Source organism: Trichosurus vulpecula, chromosome 2 (genome assembly GCF_011100635.1).
Source record: "Trichosurus vulpecula isolate mTriVul1 chromosome 2, mTriVul1.pri, whole genome shotgun sequence".
Taxonomy (NCBI): Eukaryota; Metazoa; Chordata; class Mammalia; order Diprotodontia; family Phalangeridae; genus Trichosurus; species Trichosurus vulpecula.
In genome coordinates this window covers 89,255,872-89,278,844 of record NC_050574.1, presented here as the reverse complement: position 1 = coordinate 89,278,844, position 22,973 = coordinate 89,255,872, and the positions used below count along the sequence as shown (strand labels likewise).

The 22,973-nt window shown below is 43.6% G+C and overlaps 1 protein-coding gene across 1 annotated transcript in view; it reads left to right on the top strand.

Moving 5' to 3' along the window:
• The window catches only part of CLPB (caseinolytic mitochondrial matrix peptidase chaperone subunit B), a 191,984-nt gene that overhangs the window by 90,708 nt on the left and 78,303 nt on the right, over positions 1-22,973 (top strand). The window contains exon 5 of the mRNA XM_036746267.1: positions 6,436-6,564. Within this exon, the coding sequence (XP_036602162.1) occupies positions 6,436-6,564 (129 nt within the window). The remainder of the gene's footprint in view (positions 1-6,435; positions 6,565-22,973) is intronic.

Sequence of the window (22,973 nt, the reverse complement as noted above, 5' to 3'; positions counted from 1 at the left end):
AGCTCTAATTGTGAGATTTTCCTTGCATCAAGCCAAAACCTACCTCTCTACAACTTCCGCCCATTGCCCATAGGTAACATGACATTTTTTACTGTCACAGTGCACCACTGAGTCTCATTGTTCTTTTTCTCAGTGCCTGGCACATGGTAAGCAATAATGAATGCTTGTTGATTCAACACTGACTATAATCTAGTGACTTGTGCCCATTTTGTATTGCGAAGTTCATTTTTTTTAACCCAAGTGTAAGTTTAAACCCTAACCTTGCCCTTTACCTGTGCGACCCTAGACGAGTCATATTCTGAACCTTGTTTTCCTCATCTATAAAAGGAGCATAATTTCAATCTCCACCTCCCAAGAGTGTTGTGCAGAAAGCACTTTGTAAACCTTAAAACTCTACAGAAAGAAAGGTAAGCAATTAGAACCACAGAGCTGGAGGGACCTTAGTCATCAAGTCCAGAACTTCATTTGGTAGGTGAGGGAAAACGGCTTGACCCCAATCCCACCCCCCATCAGTGATAGAACTGGTGCTAGGGTCTTTCACTGCAGTGTATTTTTCCCTCCATCATGAGGGCTTTCACAACATCTGTAAATGCCCATAGAATCTCAGTGTGGGAAGGAACCTCAGGGGCCATCTGATCCAAGCATCACCTGAACCAGAGTTCCTTCTATTTTATACCTGAACAAATTACCCTCCAGTCTTTGCTTGAAGACTTCCAGTGAAGAATAACCAGCCATGCCCCAAGGCAGCCTGTTTTGCTTTGGTCTAGCTTTGAACTCTAGGAAGATTTCCCTTGCAGTAAGTCCAGATATGTCCCCCACAGCCTCTACACTTCCTCATTCTGCCCTCTGGGGATGAACATGTCTAATCCCTCTTCCACATGACAGCCCTTCAAATACTTCACAGCAATTCTCATTCTCCACCACCACCATCCCCATTCATCCATATTCCTGATAAAACACCCTACATTTCTTCAGCCAGTTCTCACATGGCACACTCTCCAGGTTCCGTGCCATCCTTGTTACCCTCCAGCTCATCAGTGCTTTTCCTAAAATGTAGCAACCCAAGCAGAACACAATACTACAGATAGGCTTGACCAGGGAAGGGCACAAAGAAACTAAACCTCGGGGCAGCTAGGTGGCGCAGTGAGCAGAGCACCGGTCCTGGAGTCAGAGGGACCTAAGTTCAAATCCTGCCTCAGATACTTTTATTAGCTGTGTGACCTTGGGCAAGTCACTTAACCACAACCGCCCTGCCTTCTCCCCTGCAAAAAAAAAAGAAAAAAGAAAAAAAGAAACTAAACCTCCCTGCTCCTGAACACTGCCTCTCAGTGCAACCTAAGATTCCACAACCTTTTTGGATTGCAGTAACACAGTATTGATGGATATTGAGTTTGCAGTCCACTAAGACCTCTTTTTCAGACAAATTGCTATCTAGTCATGCTTCCCCCACCTTGTGATTATACAATTAATTGTTTTAACTCAAGGGTAAGACTTTACTCTTTTTTTTTGCTAATCCTTTACATTTATCATTCTTAAATTTCATCTTAGTAAATTTGGACCAACATTCTTACCTGTAAAGACCTTTTTGGATCCTGATTCTATATCTAGAACCAGTTCTCTTTCCATCCCATTCGGCACAAGACCCTGCACCTAATAATCGCTCAGTAAATATTAGGTTGAATTAAACAAGAGTGATATTGTACAGTAAGCACTGAGAGGATGTATATAGTGGGAGGCACTGTGAGACAGTGGGTGAAATCCTGGATTTGGCGTCAGAACTCGGATTCAAATGCCGGGTTTCTCATCTATGGAATGAAGAAAGGAGTTGGTCTGATGACCTGAGATCCTTTACAAGTCTAAATTGAGGATTGCTGTGATCTAAAATGATAGGCATCCCATCTATGCCTTTAGTTAAGTCTTTGATAAAAAAAAAATATACATATGTTAAGTAAGAACCAAGGACAGATCCCAGGAAGCGCTCCACTAAAGACTTCTTTCCTAATTGACAGTAATGAATATTCTTTGGGTCTGGCCATCAGGTAGTCCTGAGTCTATGTTCCTTTGTGACTATCTAGTCTACATTTCTACATCTTCTCCACAAGGACAGCACAAGAGACTTTTTCAAATGGTTTGCTTAAATCTAGGCAAACTGTAGATAGAGCATTCACTTGATTGACTAGTCTAGTTACCTTGTACCAGTACTTCTCAAGTGCGGTCTGGATACTTGAGACCCTTTTGGGAGTCCTTGAAGTCAAAACTAGTTTCATAATAATACTAAAATGTTTTAATTTTTAATATGTAAATACCAATAAATAAAATCCACATAAACAAAAACTCCTTGCGGGAGAGAGGGTCTTTGATAATCTTTAAGAGTGTATAGGAATCCTGAGGCCAAAAAGTTTGAGAACCATTGCTGTATGAAAAGGGAAAGTAATTTAGTCTTGCATTACCTCTTCTCTTTTTTTTTTGGAGGGGGGAAGGTAGGGCATTTGGGGTTAAGTATCTTGCTCAAGGTCACACAGCTGGTATGTCAAGTGTCTGAAGCAGGATTTGAAGTCAGGTCCTTCTGACTCCAGGGCTGGTGCTCTAGTCACTGTGCCACCTAGCTGCCCCTGCATTACCTCTTCTTAATGAAGCCATGCTGACTCTTTGTGATACTCCCTTATCTCTTTAATAATGTGTTCTAAAATTTTGCAAGCATCTTAGTCAAGTTCACTGACCTGCACTCTTTTCTCTTTTTTTGAAAATCAGAATAGGGCAGCTAGGTGGCACAGTGAGTAGAGCATCAGCCCTGGAATCAGGAAGACCTGAGTTCAAATCTGGCCTCAGACACTTGACACACTTACTAGCTGTGTGACCTTGGGCAAGTCACTTAACCCCGATTGCCCTGCCTTCCCCCTTCCAAAAAAAAAAAGAAAAAAGAAAATGAGAATAACATTGACCTTCTCCAGTCCTTGTACTTCTTCCGTACTCCACAGTTTTTCAGAGATCAATTACAGTCAGATTCATCAGTTCTTTCATTACCCTGGGATATAGTTCTACCAGCCTAGTGACTTGAACTCATAGGGTGGCTGGATATTTTCTGTCTCCCTCTCTATTTGGCTTTGGTTCCAACTCCCAACTAGCCAGTTTTTATTCTGTTCTTAAAAGTCCAAAAATTCTTTTCCTTACCTTAGCAGAAAAAAAACAGAAGCAAAATAAGTCACCGTCTTTACATCTTCTGTTATCATTGTTCCGTCTACTCCAAGCAGTGACTTTCCCCTTTCTATTTTCTTCTTTTCTGATACAGATCTACCAAAAAAACCCACCCTTTTCCATTGTCCTTAGTTTTGTGGGGTGATGGTTTTTTTTTTCACTAGCCCCATTTTGAGCTGTGTGACCTTGAGCAAATCCCTTTTTCTCATCTGTCTAAAATGAAATTTTCTAAAGGCTTTCCTGGCTCTGATATTTTCCATTCCCCATCCCTTCAGACTCTGACTTTCTTGTAGGTTCTAAGTTCCTTTTCAAGTCTGATAGGCTATATGCGAACATTCCTTCCTGCTATGGCATTCTACATTCTAGTGTCCTTTGCTTATCTGAAATTCTATGGTTGTAGGTTACTTCTGTTGACATTGACCTTCTGGGGTCCATTTTGAAAGAAAGTGAATGTACCAGTAAGGCAATAATAACAACGTAGATGATAACTGTCAAAACGCCTATGTGGTTCTGTATCGCAAAGTATATGCGACTCCCCACATAGAAGGAGAAGTGAACCATTCATTCAGACACCAGAGAACCATATCCCACAAGCCATTTATCCAGTGTATCACAGCAGTAAAACATTCCACACACAATATAACAGCCAGGAGCCTCGCCATCCCAAAACCTCTCCAACCCCGTGCTGGGGTCTTCCCAAAGACAAACTCACAGTACAGCTAAGTCAGCCTGATCAGTTCCAACAATCACAAGGGCAGCCATTAGCAGCCATAACTGCTCTCTCTCCCTCGGTCCCTCCCTCTCCCTCCCCTTCTCTCCCTCTCCCACTCTCCCTGCCCCCTCCACCTTTCTCCCCTCCCTCCCTCTCCCCCAACCCTTTCCTGTGACATAAATTCCTTTTCCTGTCAGGAAGCTCCTCCCACCACGCATGTCTTAATGCTTCCTGTGACTTAAGCAGGTCACATGGCCTATTAATGGTTGGGAAAGATCTTCAGATCTAAATTACTACTACAGTGAAAGAAGCAGAGACAGAGAGACTTGCTTATTTTGGGGAGGGACAGAGAAGAAAGATCTCCCTGACACCATGGAGGAGGCAGTGAGACTCAAGTTTCTTGCCTTGAGGTTGGAGGAAAGTCTTAGTTAGCCATGAGGTGGTTTATATGTCCAAAACCCAACTAGTTCTCAGTTATCCATTGTGATAGATGAGCAAGAATCCATGAAATTGAGCAATATCATTTTCACATGCTTCATCCCACTGCAGCTTCCCCAGGCTTGTCTACCAGCACATTGGGAATCACTGCATCCCATTGTCAACCCCTTAGGGATTTCTGTAACAAAAGGCTTGTGTGCCCATGACCAAGAATTCCCTCTACCGTATCCCTAGCCAACAGTCATCCACCTTTTGTTCAGTGATCTCCAATAATGTGAAGCCCATTCTTTGTTAAAATACTCATCATTTAAAGTTTTTTCCTTTATATAGAACCCACATCTGCCTCTCTGCTCCTTCTCCTCCCTACCTCCACACCCTGCATTGATCCTAATTCTGATATCAGAGAAGAGGTAGAATCAAAACTAATGGAAAATTAGTAATTCAGAGATTATCCATGCCAGCACCCCCTTTCCTTTACTAAAGAGATTTTCAAATGTTTTCCTGGAGCTTTCATTCCTTTAGGAAAAATTCATCATCAAACACCTCCTGTGTACAGGACTCTGTATCAGTGGAAACAAGATAGATAATGCAGGTATCAAAATATAGTACAAGGTAAAATAGGATATGGGCAATATGCATGGTTTACACCAAGGACAGGGTAGTTAGAGGACTGAAAACTGTGCCATCTAAGGATTGGTAGAAAGAAGTAGAGATAACCTGAGCATTTGAGGAAGACATGATAACTGTCTTCAGACAGCCAAAAGGCTGTCACCTGGAAGAGGAGATCAGACTTAACTCGCTTGTCCCAGATGGAAAAATCTAGTAGCTATAGGTAGCATTTGGGGAGGAGAGAGGCCAATCTGATGTTCTTATTAGGAAAAACTTGCTAATAGTAAAAAGAGGCTGCCTGTGGTTGAAATGAACTCCCTGTCATGGGAGGTCTACAAGCAGAAACTGAGGATGACTACTTGGTGGTAATGTAGCAGTTGATTTCCTGCTTCAGGTGGATATTCAGGTGGATTCTGTGATTCTCTATCTGCTGAATGAAGTTCAGTGAGTTGCTGTAGTCAAGGAAAACCTTTTAGAGGAGGTAAAATTTTTCTTGAACCTTGAAGAATGTATAGGATCTTACATGGCATGAGCGTAAAATAAAATATATGAGATTATAAAAGAAATCAAATATATTGAGATTATAAAAGAAATCAATTATGTTGAGATTAACCCAAAAAAAATTTTAATTCATGGACCTCCTGAAATCTAGGGTTGTGGACCCTAAATTAAGAATCCCCAATGGTTGATTTTTGTTTCTAATTGTTGATTTAAAAAAAAACAACTAGGAATTCTGAGAAATGGAGGTACATTGGATCCAGGCTTTAAGCACGGCAATGCAAAGGCACAAAAGATAGAAATGTGGAGTATCTGAGTAATATTTAAAAGATCATAGTGTGCGGGGGGGCAGGGGGGGAGGATAATGTGTAATAAGATTAGAAAAGTAGCAGGGGCCAGATTTTGAAGAGTTTCAGGTATCAAATACCATACTAACTATGCTAGATTTCCTTTCCAGGCAGAGAGATAGAGTGATCAACAGCAGTGCCAAACTCATTGCAGAATATTTGGCTAGAAGAGATGTGGGAGAAAATATGAAGGAATATGATAGCGTCACAGTATAAAGCAGTTGAAGGGAAGGGGATAAACAAGCCTCCAAAAAGCCTCTATCTCTCCAGAAATATTTTTAGATGAAATTAAGAAACAAATAAATGTGAACTAGAACAGATCTGTTGGTATTTCTTTGGCAGTCTACGAAGAGCTGGTGTGGTATAGTCCCAAGAGTACTGGATCTTAAGAAGACCCAAAACTGAACACTTGGTTTTGAATCCAGATTCTTCATACCTGTGCGCCCTCAAACAAAAAAAATTCAACCCCCCCATGTTGTAATTTCTTCAACTAGTAAATAATGAGGTTAAGTTCAGCGCTTTCTAATTCTTAATCATATAATTAGAACCATCCAGTTCTAAATTATATAATCTTAAATTAAAACCTCTCCTAAGCATCCTGACTCAATTGTTCCTCTCCCACCCTTTCTTCTGCAGTCCTGGTGACCCGAGAGGATGACTTCAACAATCGACTGAACAACCGGGCCAGCTTCAAGGGCTGTACAGCCTTGCATTATGCCGCCCTGGCTGATGACTACCGAACTGTAAAGGAGCTGGTGGACGGAGGTAAGAAGGCCTAAGATGGTAGCATGGGGTACGGGAAGAGCCAGCCCTCTGCCTTTGATTACAAAGTGTCCTGGCTCCTCCCCAAACTTCTTTAAGGACCAAGGCCAAAGATATTAAAGAATTGAAATGCCTGAATCTATGTGCATAAAATATTTGATTACAGTATCCTTGGCTTATGGCATTTGATTGTGATGAGGCCTCCATTGAAGGGAGGTTGGGTTTAATTCACTTTACCAAGGCAGACATCTAGCATGAGGGACACAGGTCAATGGGGAGCGAGAAAGGATGAAACTTTATCAACATGATGAGCAAGATACCAGCCTTGTTCCTTTCATGTTGTCCTTCATAGAACACTGTACACCAAACACCCTTTTATATCCAGTGTCTCATTTGATCTGTATGGGAACCTTGCACAGGAAGTAGAGCAGAGTTTATCATCCTCACTTTACAAAGAAAGAGGCCAAGTTTCAGAGAAGGAAAGTGCCTTGCCCAAAGTTACACAGCCAATAAATGGTGGGGTTTGGATCAAGCCCAGGTACTTTGACTTCCAGTCCTGTGTTCTTTCCACTGTAGTGTCTCAGAACAGGGGGGGACACAGTTTGGAACTCTGCCCCTCCTTCTGCCTTTTGCTTTTAACTCCCCAAAAGTACCACCCTCTGCTCTTGCAGGTTACTGTCTGTTCTACAAACACTCTGGGGATCCCACATGCTCTCTGAGAGTGTTGGTGAGCTCTGAATCTGTGTCCCTAGCCAGGGCCCAGCAACGTTTCAGCAGGAAGGGATGTCCTTAACACACATACTCCATTTCTTAGTGCAGCACATGGCCTTTCCAGGACTCTTTGTCCTCCTGTTAATCCCCCATAGTTGATCCACCAGCATGTGCTGGAGGCCTTCCTCTGATTTTCCTGATATTTCACGGGTGCCACTGTAGCTTCTCCATCTGTTATCCATCTCTTCTTGTACTTACATGACTAGCCCACCTTTTTTCATCATCTTTGACCTTCATTATGTCTTATACCACTTCTTATGCACAGGCCTACACTGGTAATAGGAAGAATAAATTAGTAATTATAAATAAATTAACATTAATAAATTAATAATAATACCTGTCATTTCCAGAATATATAAGAGTATTTTCTGGAAAACTACCCTGTGAAGTGTAGATCTCATTATTCCCATTTTACAAATGAGGAAACTGAGACTCACTGAGGCCCAAGACACACAACTAGGAAGGGTCATATTCCTCGAGCTTTTCCATTACAAAGTGCTTCCCTATCCATGACCTCACTTGATCCTCATAGCACCCCTAGAAGGGAAGTAGACTAAAGGTTTTACATTTTACTGATGAAGGAACTGGAGCCCAGAAAGATGGACTGATTTGCCTCTGATTGCATAAGTATTTGAGTGACCTTGGAATTGAAACCACATCTTCTGACTCTATGTCTAGCACTCTGTCTACCACTGTGCCATTTCCTCAGCTTTTCAGGGAAAACAAATAGAATCACATTCTAAAGGATTTGAATTTTTTTTTTAAATAAAAAAGGTCAGTATAAAAGGAGAAGGGGACACACATGACTACACAGTAGCTTATCTGAAGATCTGAGGGTGACCTGGCCTACAAAAGTGACTAAATTGTTCATGCCCTTTCACCTCAATACCACTCCCCCTTTGGAGATTCCCCAATGAGGCCAAAGATGGGGAAGGCCCTGGGTACCCCAAAATATTTGTTGTGCCACTTTTTATGGTAGGAGACAACTGGAAACAGACTAGATGCCCATCTCTTGGGGAATAGCCAAACAAATATTGGTACACAAATTTGAATATCATTATATTCTGAGAAACAGTGAATTATAAGGAGTTTGGGAGAAACTTGGGAAGTTTTTTGGTTATAGAACTAAGTAAACAAAACCAAGAGGGCAACACCAGTGTGACAAAGAAAAAAATTTTAACTAAATAAAGGAAAACAATCCTAAAAGACATCAGAATTCAGTTTGGTTTATCTTTACACTGATGATGAAACGTTCCTCTCCTCTATGGAGAGGTGGCAGGCTACAGGTGCTGAAGGAGGCGTATGTTGTCAGACATGGTAAATGTCATTTTGTTTCATTTAACTATATGTCTCATTACAAGAAGAGTTTCCATTGGAGTATTGAGTACTGAGCAGTGACAGCACTGTGTCTAAAAGCATCAGTAAAACTTCTTTTTCTTTTTTTTTTTTTTTTTTGTAATATGTATGGGTTTTGGCAGGCTGCCAGCCATGTAATATGTGATCTTAGATTGCATTTCCTTGAAGCATGGTGTCCAGGATTGCACGTGATTACCTTTCCACTTTCTGCTCTGGTCCAACAACATCAGAGTACTAACTAGGTTCAGTTCTGGGTGTTGCATTTTAAGGATACTAGAGAGTGTCCAGAACAGGGCAGCCAGGATGATAAAGGGCCTTGATTGGTAGCATAAGGGGCTACCTTTCAGGAACTGAGGATATTTATCCCAGAGAAGTAAAGATTTAGGGGAGGCATGATAGCTGCCTTTAGGTATTTGAAGAAGATGGAATAAACTTATCCTGTTGGACACCAGAGGACAGAGCTAGCAGTAATAGGTAGAAATCAAAAAGAGGCAAATGTAGGCTTGGGGTTAGGTGAAACTTTTCTGACTGTTAGTTTCCCTTTATGGGAGCTGTTCAACAATGGCCCCATGTAGGAGGGGGAATTATTTTTCAGATGTAAAGTGGACTAGAGAGCCCAACTCTGAAATTCTTTGATTCTGAGAAGCCCTTAGTGAGAGAGGGAAGGAGAAAGGGGTGAGCTGTGCAAGAGCCAGGGACACCTGAAGGTGACTTCTACCTAATAAGCAGTCATCCCTGATGGGGAAAGATTAAGCTTCAAAGAAAACCTTGCCCTAGCTAGTTGCCAATGAATATCACTTGTCTTGTTCATGATTTCCCCCACAGAGCAAGTCAGAAGACAAGATGACTTGTTCGTCTAGTCCCCTGTCTTATAAGGGGAAACCAGTTCTTCAGTCCCCCAAAGACCTTTGGGAACAGAACTGGGCACAGAACTCAACACACAAGAGGAGTTGTCAGTCAAACTGTGCCCTTCCCTCCCTCCATTTGCCCAACCATGACTTCTGAGTAGGGAGTGCAGAGACAAAGTTCTTCCTGGCACCTGCCCTGGACCAGGCCCTCTGGTCCCTGGAAACTCTTTGAGTCCTAGCAGTAAGCCCATGGTTTCAGGGGTCATCCATGTAATGTATCCAGTGCCTGAACAGTAACCCCAGGTACGGCATCCTTAACAAGTGGTCTTTGCCTTTAAAAGACCTGATTCAGTGATGGGAAATTGCAGCCTCCCAAGCCATGACATTGTCCCTAGAGGAGGCACATCCCTGGGCCAGCTCCCATCTCTCAGGCCACTCCAGATAGAGCATATATGTTGGGGCAGAGAGTACTTTGGCCCAAGACTGTTTGGCCCAGCCATAGTGTCCATAAAAGCTGTTTGAGCCCCTCCCAAAGGCAGGTGCTAGAAAAGTGTCCCAGAGTTGTATTGTTCTTGTCTTTTTGTTTTGTGGGAAGTTTTCAAGAAGGGCTTTTGTGGGTGAGGGATACCATAGCCCTTTTCTACTAATTGATGCACCCCTATTCCCCAGGGCCTCATGTTTCATCCCCTTTCACACTATCTCTTCTATCCCCTCCATTCCCCCTGCCCCCTTCACAGTATCTCCTCCTGTATCTGCCTGGAAGTTGGTTCTGAAAGAGAACCAGCTCCCCTGGGCTGAGATCGAACACCTTTAAAGCAGTTCAGCCATGGTGTCTTTTGTAAAGCAGCTTCCCTGCCGGGACCAGCCCCATTGACCCAAGCCAGGGGTATGCTTCCTGTCTGCTGACATGGAACAGATGCCCCCCAGCCCACTAGCCCCCCGGCCTTTCCACTTCCCCCCACCTGCTTTCTTCCAGAGTGTCCATTTACACACACCACCACTACCCCTCCCTTATTCCCTCCCTCTTGGCTTCCCCCAGCCCCAGGCCAAAGCCATTAACTATCCAGCTCTCTCCCTCCCACCCCCTTCCACCTCAGACAAGTGGCCATCAGTCAGAATAGGCAGGGCCACCAGCAGCCAACCTCTCCACCCTGACCCCTGCCCTCCATGACCCTGCAGGCCTCTCTTCATGTTTAAGAGAGAGGCCCTTTTCCTGTTCCCTCATCCCTTAGAGTGAGGCTGCTAGTGATATTTCCGGTGTCCTTACCAGCAAGTAGGAATGGGTGGGAGCAGAAGAAATTTATTTCAGACTTTTGAAACCATTTTAGGGATCTTAGAATCATATAATCTTAGACTTTCTAAGGATGTTAAAGGTCATTTAATCTAGAAACTAATCTTTCATCATCCTCCATTCCTCACTCTTAGAACTACAGGGCTCCTCAGAGGGCATCTGATCCAGTCTTACAACCCTTGCATACATCCCCTCAATAGCATCCCTTACAGGTTAGATAAAGGAGCGTGGTCTGGTACACTGAGTCAGGAAATCTGGATTCACATCCTGGCCCTACTGCTTAGTACTTGTGTAACCTTGGGCAAGTTGCTTAACTTCCCTGGGCCTCAGTTTCCTCCTCTGTAAAATTAGCAAGGTGGACTGAATGATTTCTGAGGGCGTTTTGCAACTCTAAAGCCTTTGGAGAGCTGAGAGTCACAGATCTGCTGTCATGCATAGATCTGGTCACATCACAGCTCTGCTCAAAACTGATGGCTCTCTATTGCCCACTGAGATAAGTTCAGACACCTGACATTCTGAGCCCTCTGCAGTCTGGCAACACCCTACCTTTCCAGTATCATCCCATTCTCATATTCCAAGATCCAGCCAAACTGCTCACTGTTCTTTCCTCATGCTCCTCCCTGTGCTTGGAAGAGAGTGCTCCTCACTCTCCTTCCTCAGTTGAATTCCTCCCACTCAGCCTTTAGAGCCCAGATCAAAATCCACTCCAAGAAGCTTTCCTTGCTCCACTCTGGTTGGTAATGATCTCCTAAGACCTCCCATGGTATTTCGTTTACCTCACATTAATGCAGTTATGTATTATCATATACTGCACATATCTCTTTATGTTTTATCCACCTCCCAGTCAAATTCTTTTTGGGCCTGGGCCAGGTCTTTACCTAAACTCTGCAACTCTCCCAGCACCAGAAACGGTGTTCTGCATGCAGTAGACTCTTATCTTAATAAGTATCTGAATATAATTGAAATGCTATTTTCAGGACCCTATGCCACTGAGGATGAAACAAGAAAAAATGGAATCATAGGATTTAGATATAGAGGGAACTTCAGAGTCCTTCATTTTAGAGAGCAAGGAATAGCCAAGAGGCCAATATCACTGGATATCAGAGTGTAAGGCTGGTAGGAGGGGGCCAGGTTATGAAGTGCTTTAAATGCCAAACTATAGATTTTATTTTTGATCCTAGAGGTAATAGGGAGTCACTAGGATTTATTAATGTTTACTTATTTAAAAAAAAAAAAACTTCACCTGTTTTTAGGGCCCATTTCAGACTCTGCCTCTTTCATCTTCCAGGATTCCCAACTTATCAGCCCCTCCCCCCCAAAAGTGATCTTTTCCCACCTCTGAACCCACATTGTCTTTTGTCTATATACTCTGACATGTATTGTCAGTTTTGTGACCATGCTTTATTCCCCACATCTACTCCCTCCCTGACCCCACCCCCCTCAAACTAGTCTATGAATTCTATAAGAAATAGGACTGTGTAGCATTCATTTCTCTCTTCCTACAGCAGACTCAAGAACAGGGCACGTAGCATACATTCATAAGTTTCTACTGACTGAATAAAACCCATGAAACAAAATAAACAATAACTCTTAGTCTTGTATGTGCCTTTTCCATTTCTAATTTGATAGTGGAAACAGAAGCCAACACTGTTTCCTAAGTTTAACCAATGGAAATCAGTTGCCATAATGAGGAGGTCAGAAGAGCGTAGAAGCCACCTCAACCAGCATATGCCCTTAATATTTTCTTGCCAAGTAGAGATATGGACAACTAAGAATTAATAACACTGTTTTAGGAAACAAACTCCAAAAAACTTGACAGAGAAAGATGGTGGAAGAATGCAATGAGTATCACCTTATAAAACAGTAAGAATAGTGGGGGGGGGGGGGGAGGGAACCCAATCTACAGGATGTTCCTAAAGTCAGGACACATAGGCAAAAATGCATATTTTCAAGAAATGAAATGAATGAAATTTTCAACCTTTTATTTAATTGGAATATTAACAAATAACGTCTTCAATATGATTTCCATCATTTGTGATGCAAAGGTTAATGCACTTTGCAAAATTGATGCGAACTTGATGCAGTAACCACATTGCCATCAGTTTAACACATTCACTCTTTATGCGTTCAATCAAGTTTGTAGCATCTGTGATTTGCACTGAGTACACCTTCTCCTTTAGCACATCCCAGAAAAAGAAGTCAAGGGGGCTAAGGTCTCTTAATATTCCAAATATTTCAAAATATGCATTTTTGCCTATGTGTCCAGATTTTAGGGACACCCTGTAAAGGAAGCTTGGTGAGAGATTCAGTTAAACCAGACCACTCAAAGAACATTTAAGGATAAGACTCTAGAGAACAACCAAGAGGAAAAATGGAAAAAATTCTCAAAGTTTGTGACTGCTAACCCATATGCCTTTTTTCTTGTCTCTTCAAAATCTTTATGAAGACACTCTATACATATATGGAAGTCATTTTTGATGAAAGTATGGACATTCAGTTCTGTTCACATGTTTATTAAATGTTCACTGCATGCAAAGTAATGTGTTTTAGCTGCTGGGCATGAGAAGACAGAAATAAAGTGGACCCTGCTCCAAGGGACCTTTCTCCTGGGGCGGGATGGGTGGGCATGGGGGTAATAACATACACAGAGCTAAGTAAGTACAAAATATTTCAGGCTGGGGGTGGGGGGGCGGCGAACAGCTTATGCAAAGGCACAGAAAGTCATAGGATCAATGATTTGAAAGGGAACTCTAAAGCCATCTAATCCAACCTTCCCATTTTACAGATGAGGCACCTGAGGCCCAAAGCAGTTAAATGCACAGTCCTCTGTTTGGTGTTCAAAGCCCTTCATAATCCGGCCTCCCACCTTTCCAGTCTTCTCACACCTAATACCCTCTATGTAGTCTTCAATCCAGTGACACTGGCCTCCCAGATAGTACATGAACAAGACACTCCATCTTTTGGAATTCTTCACACAAAAATGTTCTTCCTCCTCATTGCCACCTCTTGGTTTCCCTTGACTTCTCAAGTCCCAGCTCAAATTCTACCTTCTACAGGAAACCTTTCCCCAGCCCCCTTAATGCTAGTGCCTTCCCTCTGTTGATCATTTCCTGTCAATCCTGTATGTAGCTTGTTTGTATGTGGTTGTTTGCTTGTTGTCTGTCCCTAAGAGCATAAAACATCATTTGCCTTTCTTTGTATCCTCACTATGCTTAACATAGTGCCTGGCACATAATGGGTACTTAATAAATGCTTATTAATAAATGACCAAAGTCAACCAGGCAGTAAGTGACTTTGAACCCAGGACCTAGGACCCCAAATCTAGCACCCTTTCCACTGTACCATACGGCTCCTGAAGGAAGAGAAGGTGACAGGCAAATTAGATTTATAGGTAAGAAATTTGAGTCCCAAAGAGGTTTAAGTGGCTTGCCCAAGGTCACACACATAAGTGGGAAAGACAGAATTCACACCTCAGTTCTCTGACTCTAAATCTGGCACTCATTCTTCCAAACCCGAAAGCTCCTCAACAAGTTGGGCAGACCCTCTGTGAAGGATTTACAGAGGAACATGGACAAGTTGAGCAAACTGATAACATACATAAAAGAACTAAGAAAGGATGAATAGATCTCTTCAACTCACCCGAGACTTTCTTATGCTGTGGGGGAAGTTGAGTCTCTACTCCCCAGCACCTGCAGTTCCTCCAACTACAATATTGTGCTCTTCATATTACATAAAATTGCTTTCTCCTCTCATTTTCCCCCACCTGCCCTCTCTTAGTTCTTAACACCGTCCTCCTCACTTCCCCATAGCAGCCCCCTCACTTGGGCTTCATGAAACCCAACCCTAGCATGCCCTAGCATTCCCATTTGACTCCCTTCTCACCTGCTAACCACTAGGATCCCTCTTCCTCTTTAATCTGTCTCAATTGAGTAGGTATAAAGTTCTCAAGTTCCACACCCTTTTTATCTGGGGAAGAAGCTCCTTCTCAGTTCAGACATTCTTCTCTTTAGCAAATGGTTAGTTTGCTGTCAGGCCCCAGAATCTTCTACATCACCCTTGACCCCAAACTCTGTTTTCTTTCTCACGTTCCACTTGACTGGCTGGCTGGCTGGCTGTTCCAACAGATGCTGGGGGAATGCATCCTTCTTCTGTGCCCTACATCTGCTGAAACCTCCAATTTTCTGACTTTTACCAGCAGAGTGAGCGGGCAGAAAGACACTCGGACTGGAGGTTAGCCTGACCTTCAGTCCAGACTCTGCAGCTGACTCACTATATCAGCTCAGGCAAATCTCTTCTGCTTTCTTGACCTCAGTGTTCTCTTCTGTCAAATGAAGGGCTTGACTAAATGGCCCTCAGGTCTCCTTCCAGCTAGGATGTTCTATAATCCTATCATTTTGTCATTCACACTGTTGTCAAGGAGAACCCAGATTCTCAATTAGTCATCACCTACCTGCCAGCTAATTTAGTTCGTAAATCCAAGTTTTTCCATTTCACAGTGAACTTTGTCTCGAGCCTCCTGTCCATTTCCCTATAACTTTACAACTTTCCTGACCTGTACTAGTTCTGTACTTCAGGGCTAAACTGAATATCTCTTTTCTCTGCCACGTGACACACTTGACTTAGAGAATCACAGAATTTGAAAAGTGGAAGGGACCTCAGGATCCAACTAGTCCAAACCCGCACACAAAAGGATCTTCACTGTATCCAAGCCAACAAGTGGGCATCCAGTCTCTCCTTAAAGACCTTTGAGGAGGGGGATCCCATGGCCTCTCACATAAGCCCTTTCCACTTCTGGACAGTTGTGGTTGGTGGGAAGTTAAAGGTAACAATTATATCCCTCCTGTTGAGTCTGCCACCTTCCTCCCTCGGGGTATCAGGCCTCTACTAATATAGCCTGAGATGACATGAGCTTTTTGGCTGATAGGTCTCATTGCTGACCTTTTTTCCCTTGATATTCACTGACACCCTCAGATCTTTTTCACATATACTTATTCTAATAAAGGGGAAAGGAACAAGCTTTTATTAAGCTCCTACGGTGTACCAAGCACTGTGCTAAGTACTTTATAAATATCTCATTTAATGCTAACAACAACCCTGGGAAATAGATCCTGTTATCCTTGTTTTACAGTTGAGAAAACTGAGGCAAACACATTAAGTGACTTGTCTTGGATCACACAGTTAGTAAGTATCTGAGGCTGAATTTGAACCCAAGCCCTCCTGACTCCAGGCCTAGCACCCTGCCAATGTACCATCTAGCTGCCTCTGGTTCTGAATTAACTGAAACATGAGTAAATATCAAATCATTTAATACAGGTAGTAAATACACAACGACTGAGAAAGAGATCCCCATAGACCAGAGTACTTAGAATAGGCTTCCTGGAAGAGGTGTGACTCCAGAGGCCAAGTCAGATATTTTTGAGATCTGGAGAGTCATAGGAGAGGATATTCTAGAGAGGGGAAGGATTTCAGTAAAGCCAAAAGGTCTGGAATGAGTCTGTTGTGGTGATAGAAGCAGGAAGCAATAGGCCTGGGTAGCAAGTCTCGTTGCCTCCATAGTGCCAGCCCTCAGTGGACTCCTAGAACCCCTCCTGTCTGTTTTTTAAATGAGTAAATAAAGCTCATTAAAAGGCTGATGGTGCAACCTTATGCAGTAGTAGTTTTTTGTTTGCGTTAGAAAAAATGGGTTCAAGCTTTCAAAGTTTAAGTTTTGTCATAAATGTTGTCCAGGATATTTGTTCTAATTTTTGTCTTCATTTGCCTAATTGATAAGTATTTCTATTCCACTTCATTCATATCATAGCACTTTGTACACAGCTTTGCGTGTTACTTTGTATTATTCATATGACATCCCTTCATAACATTCACATACCACAATTTGTTCAACCATTCTCCAATAGTTGAGGACACAGTTTGTTTCCCATTTTTGTCATTACAATTGGTACTGCTGTTTAATATTTCTTTGGAGATTTGTCTTTCCCTGTTGTCAGTGACCTCTTTGGGTGGTATAAATGCAGTATTGAAGTTTTCAGATCAAGGATATGAGTAGTTTGATAACTTTTCTTACATAATTTCCAGTCATTTTCCAAAATTGTTGGATCAGTTCGAGCTCTACCAGCAGTGACTTAGTGTCTCTCTTAAGTTAGTTTCCCTCTATAGGCAGTCCTCAGTTTCTCCCCTGTAAAATGATCATGGATTCTTAATCTATAGTACCATGGTCCACAGAGGGTCTGTGGATGGATTGTATGTGGTCCGTGAACTTTCATGAGAAAAAAAAAATCTTTAATTTCACTAATCCCTAACTGAAATTTAGCATTTCCTTAAGTTATACATATATGCAGCAAAAATTATTCTGAGGAGGGAAGGTCCTTAGACTTCACCAAAGAGCTGTCTGACACCAAAAGGTTAAAGACCATAGGACTAGATCATCTCGTAGGTGCCTTCTGACTCTGAAATTATAACGCCATGACATCTATTATTGTTTAGTTATGTCTCTTTATTTGGCTTGTTTTCTAAACAAACTGAACTCTTGTAGGATAGGAGTCAGACCCCATAAGATCCTTTGATAGAGATTCAGAGCTGGAAGAGACCTTAGACGTCCTCTACTCCAGTCCCCTCATTTTACAGATCAGGAAACTGAAGGCTAGAGAGCCAAAATGACTTTTCCAAGGTCATACAGGGAGTAAATGGAAGAGCCACATTTGAGCCCAAATTCTGAGACAAAAAACTTGGCCTTCTTTTCATTTCCACATGCTATTCCCCTTCCCTCTCAGTTTTCCCTGAAGCAAAGCCCAGCTGGCCTTCATTTCTCCTTCTTCATGGTAAGGACAGTGACTGAATATTTTGTTAACTAAAAGTTCCAGGGAATTGAGTCCTCCTATATTAATATAAGGCACTGTGCTTGGCCAAACCTTCCAGAAGAATTAACCAGGTACAAGTCCCTGGCCTGAAGCTTAGTGCCTACTCACATTGAGCTCACCACCATTGTAAGACACAGTTTTCCTGGATATTCGTGGTCCCCGAGGACCATCTCCAACAAGGTCTTCAAATCAGCAGAAACTCAGAACTTCACAGGAGCTTAGAGAAGAGTAAGATTAACAGTGATAAATATGAAGTCCTGCCTTTAGGACCATCTTCCTAGATGGTTGGCATTGGTCCTCTGTGGCATCACCACTTCAGGTTCAGATCTTAAAGGACCTTTTATGTAAGCTCAGAAGCTGCCTCTTATCTGCCATCTCCTCCCATCTGCCAGTTCACCCCTATTGGGCCTTCAGATGCCACCTAACTTTTTCAGGTCACCCAAATGGATCTGATCTCTCCTCCTGAATTCCCATTTCTCTATCCTCAATAAGCACAAAACATGTATTTTACTTACTGCTTCCTATCTTACCATTGCTGTCATTTCAATTATCTTAATTCTTCTGCCTGGCCTCAGAGGACAGATCTGGGAGCAGTAGGCGAAAAGTTCACTTGTGTTGCATGTCAGGGAATGCAGTGCCGTCCCTCATCTCCAGAGGCTGTCCAGCATATGCTGGCTGAGCACTTGTTGGAGATGTTCTGGAAGGAATCATCAGATTTTGTAGCTAGGAGGAGCCTTTGAGATCACCTTATTCAGCCCCCTCATTTAAAAGAGAGCAAGAGAGAGAGCCAGCTGAGCCACAGTGATACTGAGTTACTCACCTGGAATTATACAGATGATATTTAAATAGTGGACCCAGACCTCAGTTCAGATCCTCCAGCTATAGAGCTGATGTTCTTTCCATCCTAAACCACATCCTGTCCAGATTCCAAGTGGACTAGAGTCAGAAGTGCTCCCTGGCCCCCCAGACTCTGTAAATTACTAACCCTCCACTAGAGCTTACTTTCTATAGGCAGAGTTCATCTCTGTCTCTCCGAATAGAATAGCTCAGCCCAGGGCCCAGTAAATAGTTGTCATGTGGAAAACTAAAAGCTCTGCATTTCTCACCTAGGAAAGTCCTTTCCCAGAAAGGATCCTCAGGGGAGCCAGCTGGGCCATAAGGCGAGTGCAGTGGCCCAGGGCTTACTCCCTGCAGCAAGAAGCAGGTGGGACCAGTCTGGGTCCTGTTGGGGAATTGTCTCTTAGAGACCTCCCTGGATCTCTTGCGGTTTCTTCTTTTGTGTGGTTGTTAGCATAATGTTTTTAAAACACCATTGAAAGCTGATCAGATGGCACGTCTGCCTCCTCATCTCTGTCCCTCTGTCTCCTGTCATCCCTGTAACTTGAGAAGGCCCATGTGGTAGAGCCTGTGGCTTCCAGAGCAGACCCACTAATTTCCCCTCTTAGATAAGGAGGGAAGGAACACCTTGTTACATAGATACAAAGGACATCAGAGCTGGAAGAAGTCTCAGAGATCAGCTAGACTACTCTCATTTTACAGATGAGTAAACTGAGGCCCAACAAGAGTGGGTCTCTGTCCAGAATCATACACCCTATATCAGAGGCAGACTGCTGCTTTGTGTGTTGTTGTTGTTGTTAGTGTCACCATTACAACTTTGAGCAAGGAAGGGCCACAGACATCCCTCTCATCCATCCCTTTGCCTTGCCTTAGGGGCCAACAGGCCCTAACGTATCTCTGACAGGGAGATGTCTTCCAGTTCTGCCTTTCAGCCACTGGAGCAAAAAAGAAAATAACCCAAGCACTGGAGGGGCTCCCTTTCCCAAGAGAAGCCTTCCCCCCACCCTTATACGCACGCGCGCGCACACACACACACACGCGTACACACGCATGCACAGACACGCACGCACACACACACAGAGCCACCTGATACCCAGACACCCAGCTTTCCACAGTCCTTTAATGGCCCTCAAGCAATCTTCAGAGGAGCTGGCTCTGACTTCCTGCCCAGCATGTGTCCGGCATGAGCTCACTGCCGCCAGCCAAGGCAGCTGGAGGGCCAGACAGGCCCCCTTTCTGGGTGACGAGGAGGTCAGTGCTTGCCAGCTCTCCTCTCCCTCCCAGAAGACTTAGGACAGGGCTTGAACACCGACCTGCGTGATAATAATAGCTCACATTTCTAGAGCACTTTAGAAATTTCCGAAGCATGTTCCTCATAACAGTCTGCTGTAGTGCAAGATTAGGCAGCCTAACCTAGTGGCTAGAGCAGTGGACTTGGAACCACAAAAGCCTAGGTTCAAATCCCGTGTCAGACTCATTATACGAACTTGGGCAAATCATCTAACCTCTTTGGGCCTCAGTTTCCTCATCTATAAAATGGGATTAATAAAACAGGTAGCACTTAATTCCCAGGGTGGCATAAGGTTCAAATGAGCCTAACATAGGTAAAGCACTCTGCAAACCTTGAAGCCCTGTTGAAATGTCGGTTCTTGTTGTTAGCGTCTCATCCTTGTTCTCAAAAGGGGAAACTAAAACAAGCATTGACTGACTTGCCCAGAGCCATGCAGGTCACATTGGAGCGCAGACTCGCCCCCAGCTCTCCAGACTCCCAAGTCCTGCTGTGGCCTTTCCACTGTGCTGGGCTTCCTCTAAAATCCTAAGCTTGGGCCAGATGGATCCTTCTTACGTCCCTGCCTTCTTGTGTCCCCAGCTGGCAGAAGATTCACATCAAGAGGAGCACGTAGTAGGCCTGCCAAGGCAGCTTGAGCTGCCTGCACTTTGGAGGGAGCAGAGGCCACTCTCATCCTCCACAGAAGGGCTCTCCCAAGGGCAAAAGTCTGTTCTCAGCAGCCCACAGAAATGTGAACCAAGGCCTCAGATAAACTTCTACAGACATGCTTCACTTTATGTAATCACCATATCCCTACATGTTGCATGTTTTGAAAGTAGAATTCCATTGCAAGTGTCCTAAGGAGGAAGTTTGCAATTAAGGAATCCTGTGGTGACTTCTTAGATGGAAGCATGGCACAGTGGAAATAGTGCTGGACTGAGTAGTAGAAGACCTGGGTTCTGGACCTATCTCTGTCACTGACGTGCTATCTCTTCCCCACTCAGGACCTCAGTTTCTCTATTTATAAATTAAATGAACCCTAAGGTTCTTCTTGAATAGCTAGGTGGCACAGTTGATAGAACGCCAGGACTACAGTCAGGAAGACCTGACTTTTAAATCTGGCCTCAGACACTAACTAGCTGTGTGACCTGTGCAAATCACTTAACCCTGTTTGCCTCAGTTTCCTCATCTGTAAAATAATCTGGAAAAGGAAATGGAAAACTGCTGTAGCATCTTTGCCCAAAAAAACCCCAAATGGGGACTCAGAGAGTTGGACACGACTGAAATGACCAAACAACAACAAAAAGATTCTTCTAGCTCTGGCATTCCAGGATTTAAGTAGAGGGGAAAAAAACCTTTTGCTTTATTGGCAAATCTAAATTTTGTGATCAATAGTTCTTTTTTATTACCTCCCATGTGTTCAGCCCTAGACTCCCCCTGTGATGCAGGAGAACAGAAAAAAGAGAAGGACCTTCCTGAATTCGGGGAATGCAAGAGTCAAGAACAGAAAACACAGATAGGACAAGACAGGAAACAATCTAGTTTTGACTCATTAAATGGCAGAAAGTATGGCACAGAGAGTAGGGAGAGTGGACTGTCAAAGAGAGAAACGTCCCTGTGGGTTGGTATGGTTGGCAAATTCTTCCTAGAGATTAGCTTTGAGCTGGGCCCTGAATGCTGGGTATGATTTGGAATGGTGGGGCAGGGAAGGCCTCTTATATCAGGAGGGGGAGAGAACAGATATCAGCAAGGCACAGAGGCAGGATTGAGCCTGGCTGTTATTACAAGATATCAAAGAGACTAAGGCCTGACTTGAGTTGAAGAGCTGTGTAAGGGCATGAAGAAGCTGGAGTGGAAAACCCAGAGGGCCTTGAATGTCAGGCTAGGGAGTCCAGAGTTTCTCCTGTGATCTGTGAGGAGTTATGGATATGCTTTAGAAAGGCAGCTGGACCCCCATACAGGTTGGCTGGGGGACCAGGAGAGATGTCATACGCAAAAGTCTAAGGGACAGAAGACTGGACTTGGAATCTGAAAGACCCAGGTTCAGATTCTCCTTCAGACTCTCAGTAGCTGTGTAGCATTAGATGAGTGACTTAATCATTATGGATTCCTAGGAAGGAGATAGACTCAGTGACCTCTTCAGGATCTTTCTGGTTCTAAATCTGTGGTCTGCTTTGATCCAGAAGACAGAACCCAGAGCATTGGGTGGAAGTTGCAGAGACAAAGTGAGGCTCAATGTCAAGACATAATTTAGAATGATTAAACTACCTCAAGGTGAAATGGACTGCTTTGGAAAATGGTGGCTTTCCCTGCACTGGAGGCCTTCACGCAGGTGTTGGGTAGCCACTTGGTGTATGGGCTGGGCAGGCAGGATTCTCATTGTCTGGGGTTAGGTGATTTTGGATGGCCTCTAAGAAATCCTGAGAGACTAGAGTTGGGCATACGGTTTAAAGAGCTGTTAAAGTAATCTGAGTGAGAGGGGATAAGGCCTGGCTGGGGTTGGGGGGTGGGAGGGGAGGGAACAGCTTTAGGAATGAAGGCGGCAAATGCTATAGACCTTCTGCAGAGCTGGAGGCAGAAGACCTGGGTTTGAGCACCACGTTTGATACTTCCTGGCTGTGTGACTCCAGCTCCTCTGAGCCAAGAGAGTTCAGACCCTCTTGCTACTTACTTCACAGGCTTATGTTACTGTGTAGAAGTCACTTCTGCCCTGGCCCTCGGTTGGACTTATCAGGAGTATCTGCCAGATCCCTCTTTTTCCAGCAGACAGACTGACAAGCAAACAAAGCGATGTTGGTCTATGATTATAAGCAAAACCATAGCAAGAGGTAACTAGAATGCAGGAGTTTCCTGTTCTCCCTCATTCTTAACCCTTCCTTCTAAAGAATTAGGAAGTCTCTGGGCCCTTTTCATCCTGATGATCTGATCTACCCCAAGCCCCCATACTGGATATCTCTAAGAGGAGGGGAACCTGCACACTCATTTTAGGACTATTGTAAGGGCAACACTGCAGAGCAGGGAAGGGGGTTGCCAGCAACTGTGGAAACTGGATAATTTAGTATCCGAGGGCTGTTTGCCCCTGATTAAGAATAATAATTAGTCTTACTAGGGCACTTTAAGCTTTACAGAGTTTTACAATATTAGCTCATTTTATCCTCGCAACTTCCCTTGGAGGAAAGGGA